This window comes from Phocoena sinus, chromosome 17 (assembly GCF_008692025.1).
Source record: "Phocoena sinus isolate mPhoSin1 chromosome 17, mPhoSin1.pri, whole genome shotgun sequence".
Lineage (NCBI taxonomy): Eukaryota > Metazoa > Chordata > Mammalia > Artiodactyla > Phocoenidae > Phocoena > Phocoena sinus.
In genome coordinates, this window is record NC_045779.1 from 64,290,792 (window position 1) to 64,303,930 (window position 13,139).

At 36.6% G+C, this 13,139-nt stretch overlaps 1 protein-coding gene across 12 annotated transcripts in view; it reads right to left on the minus strand.

Annotated features, from left to right (window-relative positions):
- Positions 1 to 40: 40 nt before the first annotated feature.
- TATDN1 (TatD DNase domain containing 1) overlaps positions 41 to 13,139 on the minus strand; it is a 37,646-nt gene continuing 24,547 nt past the window's right edge. For 8 of the 12 annotated variants that reach the window (XM_032609628.1, XM_032609636.1, XM_032609631.1 and 5 more), the window contains 5 exons: positions 12,993 to 13,033; positions 11,247 to 11,323; positions 4,930 to 5,000; positions 3,672 to 3,798; positions 41 to 237 (listed from right to left, as the gene is read on the minus strand). In XM_032609628.1, coding sequence (XP_032465519.1) covers positions 135 to 237; positions 3,672 to 3,798; positions 4,930 to 5,000; positions 11,247 to 11,323; positions 12,993 to 13,033 — 419 coding nt within the window. In that variant the 3' untranslated portion in view covers positions 41 to 134. Of the gene's footprint in view, positions 1,802 to 3,671; positions 3,799 to 4,929; positions 5,001 to 10,647; positions 10,829 to 11,246; positions 11,324 to 12,992; positions 13,034 to 13,139 lie in introns of those variants that run through there. The other 4 variants (XR_004346403.1, XM_032609638.1, XM_032609630.1 and 1 more) reach the window with 4 other exon arrangements.

Genomic DNA, 13,139 nt, shown 5'->3' on the forward strand with positions numbered 1-13,139 from the left:
CTCATCTGACTTCATGGGTGGCATACAGTGATATAATACCTCTTTAGACAACTTCCAGAGAATTCCTTTATTGAAACTTAAGTTTTACCATGAAATTTTATGTACATGATGGAAAAATGGGAGACACATACCAGTTACATGTCAGGAAAAAATATTTTAATAGTGTTGTTATATAGCGTATTGGCTAGTTCCAGTGGATCTTCATCTCTTACTGCTGACATTATTTCCAGTATTTGACTAAAACAGAACAAAAATGGATGGTTACATTTCTAAGTACATATTCTGTTTTTTTTTTTTTTTGCGGTACGCGGGCCTCTCACTGCTGTGGCCTCTCCCATTGCAGAGCACAGGCTCCGGACGCACAGGCCCAGCAAGCCCGCTCCGCGGCATGTGGGATCTTCCCGGACTGGGGCACGAACCCGTGTCCCCTGCATCGGCAGGCGGACTCCCAACCACTGCGCCACCAGGGAAGCCCACATACCCACATATTCTGTTTTAAAGGTATTATCTTTTTTCACATAAAGGAAAAGATACTGTTTTAGCATCTTTTAACATAAAAAGCCGAACAGGCGTTAAAGTTTTCAGCAACGTTAACAGAAAGTTTAACTGCTAGGATATTTAAAACAGAGCAGTTAAAGACAAATTTCTGAGACAGTCTTGCATACAACTAGAGCCAGGCACCAGGTTCAAGTAAGTTACAAAACCAGCCCATATTATGTGTACCACAATTACGGAATTAACCCAGTGGAAATGAGTCCTTTTAAACTGTGGGTTAATTACACATTAGTGGGTCATGATGCGCTTTTAAAAAATAAAAAGGAAAAGCACACTGCATTTAGTAAGGCAAGTACTGTTTCATTTTTGTTTGGGTTTTATTTATACATGCAAGTGTACTGAGTCACAGTGTGGTACTGTGGGGATAGCAGTTAAAGTTTGAAAGCCACTGCTTAGAGAACTGGTTGTAAAGGACAGCAAGAAATTGCTGCATCACCACCAGCAGAGTGACAACAAAGGAAGTTAGAGCAAGTTACTTAGAACAATGTATGGTTATTAGGGGGGATGGGGAGAGAGAACGTCCTATGTTTTCCCCTTCAACAGAAAGGTGTGAATCTTTCTGTTTCTTTGCCTAGAATAATGATAATTATCAGTAGCTGTTTTCTAGCAATATTATATGTAGACAATATTTCTTATACATGAATTAGAAAGTTCAAAGTCAGAATCAGACATTGAAATATTATTCTTTGTCTTAAGCTTTTTGTTCCCTTTATGGGTTTTTAAAATATGAACACCTAAAGGAATCAGGGACAGAGATTACAGATTAACTGGAACTTTTAAATTCTATAGGAGTAACAAAAGCCTTGTTTATATTAAATGAACTGACTACACAGTTTTTACCTGACAGTCAGACTAGGCTAAAAGCAAATCTGTTAACACTGAAAGTGACACTAAAGATTCAATTTTCTTAGCAAACTAGATTTTTCTTCTATTAACTACTTGGAATTGGAAATTAATACATAATACTGGGAAATCAGTATGATTCCTGCCACCAATCTCCCTTCTGGTCCTTTCTCCACACTGATACCAGTTAATAGCTTTCCTGCTTAAAATCCTTTGGGTTCTGATAAAATCGAAATTCCTAAGGGTGGCACACAAAAGCCCTCACTCTCTGGCCTTACAGTACCTTCCCTATCACTTACCGAGCATCCTACTTTATGCCACACTGCAGTCATTGTTCCAAGCTCTTCTTCAGTCTGCCTTCGCTGAAGGTGTTTGTCTTGGTCTGGCCTAACTCCTGGTCCAACTTAGTAAACAGATGAAATGTCACCTTAGTTAAGCACTCCATTTCCCCTCAGGGCAGGCAGCTGCTCTGTCCTATGGTCCCAGTTATATGTTCATACCTCTATAACAGCACTACTATCTTGGATTATACTTTTTATCTGCTTGTCTGCTCTAGGAGGATCCTTGTCAGACTTGGTTAACGCCTTAACCAAAGTGCCTGGCACAGTGTACCTACTCATCTGGTGGGATGAGGGTGGGAATGGTCTTGATTCTTCTGTGTAGTCTCAGTAACTTGTACCTTTCCTGATATTTGGCAAGAGCTCCAAAATGTATTTCAAGGAATTTATAATCTAATGGGGGCGGGGGGGGGGGGGCGGCAGAGATCTCTATACAAATAATTAGAACATAAAACTCTTAACAGATGGAGTTTATAAAAATGACTTTGTAAGTAGGAATTAACTTGCTAATTAGTATTTCGCATTAGACTAGGGGCATGTGTATTTCTGAAATGTGGTTTAAAATTTTTCAGTTTGCAAATGTTGATTTTTCCCAAGCTCTGCCTACTCAGAACTGGTATTCATGATTGCAGTAGATACTCAAAAGCCTTCTTGGTTCTTAATAGTCTGCATTTAGAAACACCTTAAAATTTTGTCTTGAAAATATGCAGCTAAAGTCAACAGCTATACTTTTACTTAACGATTAAGGCAGTGTGGAAAACCAATTTAGATATACTGTTGGCAACTACTTCCTCTAAGCTGGCTGCTGGAAAACTGCCAGTTTCTTGTCTCTAGTGTCCTTTTAAATCTCCAAAGAATTACTGAAATGTCTCTGGACTGAACTTGCAAGTACCTACATTTCATAAAAATTACAAGTGTTTCTTTACTAATCAGAGTTTAAATATATTTCTCACCCTACAGATTTTAAAACATTCAGTTTTAAAGTCTTTGCCAACATCAGCATGTTAATAAAGGAAAATCTTTCCAGTGTACCTTTATAGAATAATTCTTTATTTTTCTGCTCACTGAATTTTAGATCTGGCTTATCTAATATACTCTTATCTGTTAAAACTACTAAAAAAAGATGGAGCATATTAAAGGAATTACTACAACAATCCAATATTAATTTTTATGAATGTGTGATAAATATATCCAGTTGCCTGAACTGGTAAGCCATACTAGATTGATACAGTCAGATTTAAATTACTGCTTGTGCAACAAAAGAAACTGGATGACGGGCCCATTAAAGTAAACTTTTCCTATAAATTACAATATGCTGTACAGCTCCTTGGCAGTTAGATGTGTAATACCCCCCTTTTCACATGTGCTCTGTATTAATTAAAAAAATGATTCTGAATTAGTTTTTTTTTTCCCTAGGAAATAAAGTTCTGCCCTTTTTCTCGGTTGGAAAAAGGAAATCATTTCTATAATTTGTCCTTTTGTTCAGAGGCTTAAAGAACTGTGTTATTTCTTAGGTTCATTCAAGCTGTCAAATCACTTAAAATACAGATACCATTAAAAAAAAGGTCTTCTGCTAAGATTGTGCTTTTATACATCAGCAGGAAACCTGCAAGATAACAGAACTTAAGCCAGGTAAGGTGATTCTATGTATGGATAGCTTTAAGATCTTTTTCCCTCCCTACAAAATGACAAATGACCAAAATCACATGAAGTTCTTACTCTGTAATAAAACCACTCTGGGTTGAGAGGATATGAAAAAAGGAGCTGATACACAGCAATTAGGCACGAATTCCTCCAAATCACTGCATTAAAATGGTGTTTGATAACTTCACTTGGATTTCACCCAACTTTAATTCTGTCCCTTGAGTTCATTTTGTAAATGGCATTTGATGGTTGACTTCAATGTTCTGGAGACCATGAAAACAAAATACTTACATTATATGGCAGGGTTCATTTCTGTCTTTCAAACAGTGCCCATTTTCCCACTTCTTTTTGGTGGGAAATGAAGTTTTTATATATTTTGATCCAGCATGTGTACTTCTGACTCCACACCAAGGTGCATCTAGAGTTAAGCGAAGAAAAAGAAGTCTCTCAAAGAGATTTTTACCTTTTTAAATTATTGTTTTTTAATGAATATTATTAAACTATTATATAACCTCTCAAATATACACCATGATTCAGCTTAAAAAATGGTAAAAGGCAACAGAAAACAGCTTTAAGAAAAGTACAAGATAAAATCTTGAACTGTACAAATTCTTAAACTTTTATTTTTTTCCCCACTAACAGTACTGTTGGTGTATGGTATGCTTTAAAGAATCTAAAGCTAAAAGAAATACAACTGTAACATGAAAACATTTAAGTTAAACTTCTGTTTGCCCCTACTGAATGTAAAACAGTGGCTTTGATTTTTTTGTTTTTTGTTGTTTGTTTTTTTTTGGCCGTGCCACGTGGCATGCGGGATCCTAGTTCCCTGATGACCAGGGATCGAACCCCGTCCCCCCTCCAGTAGAAGCTTAACCACTGGACGGCCAGGGAAGTCCCAAAAACAGTGGCTTTGAATACTGGGATTATTTACTTACCTAAATCTCTAATAAAGAATTGTAACAGCTTACACATTTTACAACCATTGTATTTTTAATAAGATAATTTAGTTTTCATGACTCCCCCAGGAAATACACCTGATTTCTTCAGAATGGCTCAGCCTTGACTTTACTAAAAAAGTCCAAGAGCCTTGAGTTCAGGGTAGAGATAAAATTTTTAGCTTCTAACTTTGTCTTACTTTGAGAGGCAGCAGATTAATTGCTAAAATTCTTAAATCCAATTAAATGTTTGCACTTTACTTAAAAAATATTGTACAATTAAGCCATTACAAAGAAGACATTGTTTAAAAAAAAGTTCTGAATAGTTTTTGAAAGCCTGAGGTGAAATGCTTAGTTAAGACTCCTGTTTAATACAACAGCCTCCTTAGTTACCACGTGGTCTGACGTTCCATTCTTAAGTGCTTAGGCTTAGTCAGACTTCTAAAATTGAAAAACTCGCTTGCGTAAATACTTTCCATTACAGCTCCAAAAGACTTCCTGAAAAGTATAATTGTTGAGGTTGAGCATGCTAATAAAATAATACTTGTTTACTTTTCTCTAGCTGTTTTTGGCTATGGTTTAATATGAAAATTAGGTTCTAAAAGCAAACTTACCAGTCTCAATCATTAATTTTTCACTAGGTATTGACTTCAGAACTTCCAAATTAGCCTCAGTTTTCAGTGAGCTTGAAAAAAAAAAGTTATTCATATATAAAATAAAAAGGTGCATTTAATGAACAGCAACTTTTTCATATTATAAACTTGTCTAAAACAGATTACAGAACTAACCCAAAATCCTGAAACAAAACTTTGGTTGGCTACAATGGAAGTATATTTTAGAAAGTATTTGCACATTCCCATCCTTACAGAATCCAGGTTAAGATCTATTCCAACCAGATCCTGCCTTTAGGGGGTGCAATTTTTTGTGCCTATTGGTTGATCGTCCAATAACTTTCTGTAACAGTCTATGTTAAACAATTCTTTGAAAAGAATTTATTTGCGTCTCTGGGTAATTTGCATAATTTAGAGCTCATAAGGCTGCATTTGAAGGTATGGCCAATTTCTTTATGGGCCAAATACCCAGGGATTCACTGGTATTAAGGAATCAGATACTCAAGGTTCATGTTTCACTAATCAGAAATAGAATCTTCACAAAGGATGAAAATCACAATCACTGTTAGAACTATGAGTATTTAACATGGTATGAAACTAGAAAGCTGGTTAGGAGATGCCAGTTTTATTATTCCTGTTTAGACCCCACCACAACCCACCCCCAAATCTGGAAACTTTTAAGATCTTCCATTACTCCTGATATTCTGAAACGTGATAATGTGTCCGGGCATAAAACCTTTTCATCCATTTAGGCAGCTGGAATCTTCCAATTTAGACTCTTCCCCACCCCTAACTGGGAACACGTTATGGAAAAACAGGACTTTTCCTCTCTCATTTTCTTTCTTCTCTCTGGGACTTCTGTTAGTCAATTTTAGGACTCCTGAATTGGTCTCCGAGGCCCTGTTTCTTTCATACCTTTTTTTCTGGGGAATTAATTTTCATTTTCACACCCTGAGATAGACAGGATTATTGGTTCCAGTTCTCTCTCATATGACAGAATTACATATCTGCACCCTTGCCATGATTTCTTAGTAGGAAGAAGGAACCTGAATCTGGCCATGGCCTCAAGATTTGCTTTGACCAATGGGATGATATGGCCAAGAGGCTTGGAAGGCACCTTCGTGATTTGCAATGGCACCCTCATGATCTTCTGAGATTAGCACGCACTAAGTAACTGTTACCTCTTCAGCCTGGGCATCCCGAATGAAAACACATGGCGAAGATCTGAACCCAACATGGAGCCTGTGGCAGAGCTCACCTCTATCAATTAAACCCCAGCTGACCCAAAGACCCATGAGTGTTTAAAAAAAAAAAAAAGTTTACTGTAATATGTCAGTGAGTTTTGGGATGGTTTGCTATATATGTGATGACTAATACTATCCTTATGTTGCATTTTTAACTTCAGGACTTGATATAACTTTTCATCATGGAGAGTTTCAAATATACACATAACTAGAATAACACAGCACCCCCTTCTCCATGTATCTATTACCTATAGCCCCATCAATTATCAAATCCTGGATGATCCCGTCCCACCCACTGAATGCTTTCCTCTGGGATCGACATAAGCATTCCAAGTCTTAGTCCTCAATAATCCAGTTCAGTTTTCTTGAGAAAAAATTACTTTTCCCCCTGAGTATAAATGCTTGCTGCTTCTGTACTCTGTGCATGGGAGTGGATATGGGGATTGGTATCTTTCTCTATATAGGCCTTCAATCACCCTGTTTTGGTCGCCATTCTAAGCCTGAAGCCTTTCTGGGATTCTGTCTGCTACACCTGCTCCCATCTCCTCTGAGGCCCTTTAGTGGTACAGTCGTCTAAGTTTTCTCTTCCAATTTAATCTGTCTTACAGAAATCTACAAAACATTTCTCCATTAGCAAAACTTTGGCCTTTTTTTCTTTACTTTTCCTTTTTGAATATAATTTTTTTTTAGCAGCATTTTAGGAGGGGTAGGAGGGAAATGTGTGTCTGGTTTATCGTAAGTACCAGCCTTTTGTTAGTATTCTCTAGAAAAAAACAAAATTCTTATTTTCAGCCAGCTTAATACTTGGTCAATATATTTTCTAAAATATGCTGATATATTTGATATGGATACTAAATTTAAAACATGACCAAATTTTTGGAGTATTTGCATATTTTTAATCTCATGAAAACAAATTGTCTGATTCACTCTTTTCCTACATATATTAATGCTTGTAAAAACTGATCTACACAGACATAGAAAACAAACTTACGGTTACCAAAGGGGAAAGGGAGGCGGGGAGGGATAAACTGGGAGTATGGTATTAACAGATGTACACTACCATATATAAATAGACAAACGAGAAGGATTTGCTGTGTAGCACGGGGAACTGTATTCAATATCTTGTCATAAACTATAATGGAAAAGATGTATAACTGAATCACTTTGCTGTACACTTGAAACAATATTTAAATAAACTACACATCAGTTAAAAAAACATCTAAATACAGAACTATATACTATCAGAAGAAATATTTTTAATCAAAGCCAGAATCTCTATTAAGGTTTCCCATTTAAGGAAGAGCATGTGCATAATTCTATGGTCAAATTTGAAACTTTCCCATTTTCTTGGGGGGAAAAATTCTAATTTAATCTTTAGAAACCAAAGACTATATCATAATGTAAACAGATTAAATTACCATAGCCCAGAAACTCAGATTAAGACTACTCTAAACTGAATTTCAAAAGAACAGAAATACTGACTTCGACTAAATAAACTACTGACCCATTAATTCTGAGTTAACGTAGGAGAAAAAAAATCTCAAGTAATTAGCTTAAAGCCAAGTCTTTATAAACTCAAGATCACTTAGAAACCTCTAAGACAGACGTACAGTTCAAGTTTGTGAAATAAAGGTCTCTACCCCCTTCTCTTGAAAATCATCCCCAAATAAGAAGAAACAGCATATTTTGATGAAACTAGGAGACATTTCTAACTCCTCATCACAAAATATAAAGCAGAAAGTAGAGAAGTGGTAAACGATCTATGTTTACGTGTTAAGTGACTTAAGTGCTATGTGCCTGTAGAGAGATACTGAAGATAAGCCAACCAATTCTCCCAAGGAAGTTCTAAGAACTGGAAGAACTAGGTACCTAGAAAGGATGGGGTAGGGCAGAGGACTGAAATGGGGATTGCTTGAAAATCAAGGTAAAGAGAAGATGGGATTCTCAGATTACTTTCCAATAAATTGGTGCAGAGATGACAACTGCCCTATACCCTGGCCCGAGAGAGAGAGGCAGAGACAGAGAGAGAGATGTGTGCCGTCTCTGGACTGGAAGGCAAGCAGCACGGAGGAGGGCAGGGTGAGGCATGGACTAGAAATGGAGACTGACTGCTTACTGAACGGAGACATCCCCTCTCCAGCACCATCCTGCTCCAGAACATAGGTATGTTTATGAATTCTCATCCCATTTTCCCACCAGGGATCAGAGGAGCCCTCTCTGGAGAAACTGAACAAACCCAGAGGAAGATCTTGACAAGCTGACACTAAGGATTCCCCGGCGAGAAACTCAGTTGGCCATCTGTGGGCCTGCAGTTGATGGGCTATCTCCCCACGGAGCTTCCAACAGCTTTTCCCCCTTCACTCTTAAAATATACAGCAAAGAACTGCCTGACATTTGAAGAAAGCCCCTGTCATGACAGAGACCAAAACAAAGAGGAAAAGGAACTCAGAGGAAATAAAAGCATTAAATGGCATATATATATAAAACACATCTTTAGAGAGATGGGAAGATGCTGCATCTACCAAACAAGAATATGGTAGGAAAAAAAACGAGAGCTTTCAGAGACTGAAAACAAAAGCTTAAGTAAGTTTCCTTAAAAAGCTGAAAAAGGGAATTCCCTGGCAGTCCAGTGGTTAGGACTCCAGGCTTCCACTGCAGGGAGCACAGGTTTGATCCCTGTTCGGGGAACTAAAATCCTGCAAGCGGTGTGGTACAGCCAAAAAAAAAAGGTTGAAAAATAAAGCACTTGTTTGAGAGGAGGAAAAAAATTAGATAGAAATTGTAGAATAAAAAAATGAGATCAGGGACTTCCCTGGTGGCGCAGTGGTTAAGAATCCGCCTGCCAATGCAGGGGACATGTGTTAGAGCCCTTGTCCAGGAAGATCCCACATGCCATGGAGCAACTAAGCCCGTGCGCCACAGCTACTGAGCCTGCGCTCTAGAGCCCGTGAGCCACAACTACTGAGCCCACGTGGTGCAACTACTGAAGCCCGTGCGCCTAGGGCCTGTGCTCTGCAACAAGAGAAGCCACAGCAATAAGAAACCCACGCACCGCAATGAAGAGCAGCCCCGCTCGCCGCAACTAGAGAAAGCCCACGCATTGCAACAAAGACCCAACACAGCCAAAAATCAATCAATCAATAAGTAATTAAAAAAAATGAGATCAGAGTATCAGCCTGGGAGGTCCAAAGAAAGAATAGAAAAAAAAAAAATTGAGAAAACTTCTCAGGCCTGACAAAGATGAGCCTCTAGCTGGAAGGGTCCAGTGGAGAATGACAAAAAACCATCAAAACACCTTTGCACATTTTGATAATACCAGAGATAAATAACTAAAATATTCCACAGGGAAAGAAGTATGTCACAGGTAATGTACTGGGAAACAGAATAGAGACTGGAACCTAGAACTGGGATATTGTAAATCCTCAGTGAAAATGATCTTTAATCTAGAATTTTATGCCTAGAAAAGTATGTTTTCCTTTTTTCCCCTTTCATTGACTATCCAGGTAAACTTTCAAGATGAAGAGAATTAATTCATTTGCAAACATGTGTTCCATCAAAACAAAATAGAATACATGGGATTTAAAAATAGGAGTTCTGTCACAGAAAAGACACTAGTCCAAACTGTAGCAGAAAGATAGAAGGGTCAGGAACTAACGAATTATCTGATTATCCACACAGGTTTCCTTATGTGGAAAAATAGAAAAAAGCATTTTACAGAGTTGTTGAAAAGTGTGAAGAAGGCTTCAAGTTTTGAAGAAAGCCAAGTAAATAAAAATATGAGGAAAGTTACTCCAGGAAAATGAAAAAGTGGTACATCACATGGTTCAGCAGTCAACAATATTTTACACAGACATAATAATGAAAACACGTAATATGCATATAACCAAAAATTCTCAAATAACTACATTGAGAGGGCTATAGAGGAAATAATGGAGGTGGGGGGGCAGTATTGGATAAAGAACTAAAGTGCTCAAACACCTTAATGGGAATAGACAAAGGGAATGAATTAAGAGTTAATAGCATATATGTAATATTTAGATACAAGGTGATAAAGAGTAAAGTGGTTGGCTCTGGAAAAATTAACTTGGGGTAGATGGCATGCTGGGAGACTGTGCTTATAAGTCTTTTAATACTACTTTATGCATGCATTATTTCCATATTAATATATAAATTAATTAAATCATCTATTTAAAATATGAAAGAAGCATCTAGAACATTTAAATAAGTCTGAACTCTATAGCAAATAATTAATTTCATGATTCTATATTCCGAAGTAGAGTTTAGTAAAAAAAATAAAATAAAATTAAATAAAATTTAAAAAATAAATAAATAAAAATAAAAGTACTTGGAAAAGTAGTGATTTTAAGGAAATGAAACACTGAAGAGGGAAAGGAAGTCTTACTTTTTGCAATTTATTTTGCAGTTTATTTCACGAGCTACACTGATAACCTGAGGAAAGACACTGGTAGAAGCTCACCAAATTATTTGGAAGAAAATGAACCCAGGGACCCAGCTGTGCTAGCAGACTGTACTGGGTGCGTGAGGTTTAGTGTGTATAACAGCAGGAAGGTCACCAAGTGAGGAAGAGGATACAGGTTCTCACACTTTGAGTGACTTTACACCTGTTTCTTAACTTCTCTGAGCCTCAGCTTCTTGGCCTACAGAGATACAGAAGACGATTATGTCATAGTATGACCTTTCCCCCATAGGTGGACAGCACTTGTGTATATGTATATGCAATGCTGTGAACACATATGTTTTAAAGGGATAAACTGATCCAAGAATAAACTGCATTGCTAGAGAAAGGTACCTGCTAACCTCAACAGAAAATTGTTTTCCATCACTGGAACACAGGATAGCAGTTTATAGCTTTCAAGCTTTAATTTGTAATAGTAACATACTGTTTAATTTCTTACATTTATCACTAAAATTCACAGACCAAGGTCAATGCAAAACACATAAATTTTAATAAAAACAAATTTAAATCTTTATCAGTAATTCCCTATAAAACAATTTAAGGAATCTGCTTAATTATAAAAGTTAAAAAAACGAAAACCAAAAAACTCAAGGACCTACCAACCATTAAATCCTATGTAGAGACCCAAGTCCATCAAAGCAGCTGCTGCTTCCTTGGTACCGTCAAATGAATGCACCTAAGGGCATGAAGGCATAATTTTATTATAATAATTAATTTTCTTTAAAATTCTAAATAACATTAATAGGACTGTCTAAGCAAAAATACAAACGCAGTAGGGGTTTTTTGAACATGGGGTTTCAAATGTGGCCCCTACAATTTTTATTTTCAAATCAAATTTCACAATTATAACCTGTCATCATCTCCAATGTGATAAGGCAAGAAGGAGACGGCTGCCTAGAATTTCTGTCTGTGGCTGTGCTGAGGTGTCTGCACCAGCACTACTGCTGTACCTCCAGGAAAGGGGACTGGAGGAGAGAGCCACATTCTAGGCAAAAGCATGAGGAAAAGGTAAAAATGTTACAAGACTATTTTAAAAATATTTTTAAATGTTCAATTTTTTTGTTACAGGATGCTTTTTTTTTCTAGGAGAGAAGTGAATTTTAAGAGAAAAATTTAAGATGTATAAAGAGATTGTAAGAACATTGCTTAGAAACTGTAAATTGTTATACAGTCAATAATATCAGCTCAGCAAGCAAAAAGGGTTGAGATGGAATTTTTCTCCTTCAAAGATAAAGGAGTTAAAGCAAAAATTTTCACACTTCAGATGTATTTATGTAATCATAAGTGACAAGACTCCTTTAAACACACCTAACAAGTGAAGTCACGTTAATATAGCATCCAGAGAGTCTGAATACACTGTGGGTAACATGTTTCTCAAAAATAACTGTTACACAGCTGCTCAAAAGGGTTTGTTCTTCCCCTCAGCACTTCCAGCTGACTAGAAAGAAAACACAGCCTCCATCAATATAAGATAATTTTAAATACGACCCTCATAAACCATTTTAGAAAATTAGTTATTAATTATTTGGCAATTTTCTTTTGATAAAAGTCAAACATTTAGGTTGGATTTGTTGTTGCTGTTAAGTTTTTTAAACTACAGCTGACCCTTTAACAACACAGGCCTGAACTGAGAAAGTCCACTTACATGTGGATAACAGCTTTTTTGCTAGAGACCAGTGAGTCTCTCCTAAAATTACATGTGAAAATTGTACATATGAGCATTTTTCTGAGGCAGATTTTCAAAGGAGTCCATGATCCAAAAAAAAAAAATTAAAAATCACTGCTATGGATACCCAAGCTAAGTGATACACAGATACTATTTATGGAACTTTCTCAAGGCTAATGACTGAAATGACCATAGAGAAGTGTTTCGAGCAGAAGCAAACTACAGAAATGAGAATGTGTCTCTAATCAGAGTGGTAATAGTAAATAAATACAGTTGACAAGAAATTAAGAAGGCAAACCTGAAAAGAGTGCTAAAATATTTTAAAATATTATTAAATTTCATTTATATTTTGCTCAAAATTTAAATTGAAGAACACTAAAGAACGGCTGATGGAAGAAGCGGAGAAAAAGAAGATCATGCAGACTATTACAATGTGCAGGACAAAATTCACGGGGCTTTCTTGTGAACAGAATTCTGCACTCATTCTTGTACTCTGAACAAAGTAAATGTAACTAAAATAGTGTGGTTTATGTTTGTACCATATCTGATCTATAGATTTAACAGTAAATTTATATGCCCTTCTAATAAGAGAGAGCAGAACCTTCGTAACTTTATTGCTGACATCTGAATCACTTTATAGAGGCCAACATCATTTATTAAAAGCAGTTTCTATACTTACCACTCCACCTACACACCGATCTCTATTCCTTCTCATTATGTCTGTGAATTTAAAACAGAAACAACTTGATCTCTGCAAATTCTTAAATTTTAAATGAGATTTTAGCTTTAGCAAATAGCTTGGTATCTGCAAATTCTTAAATTAAAT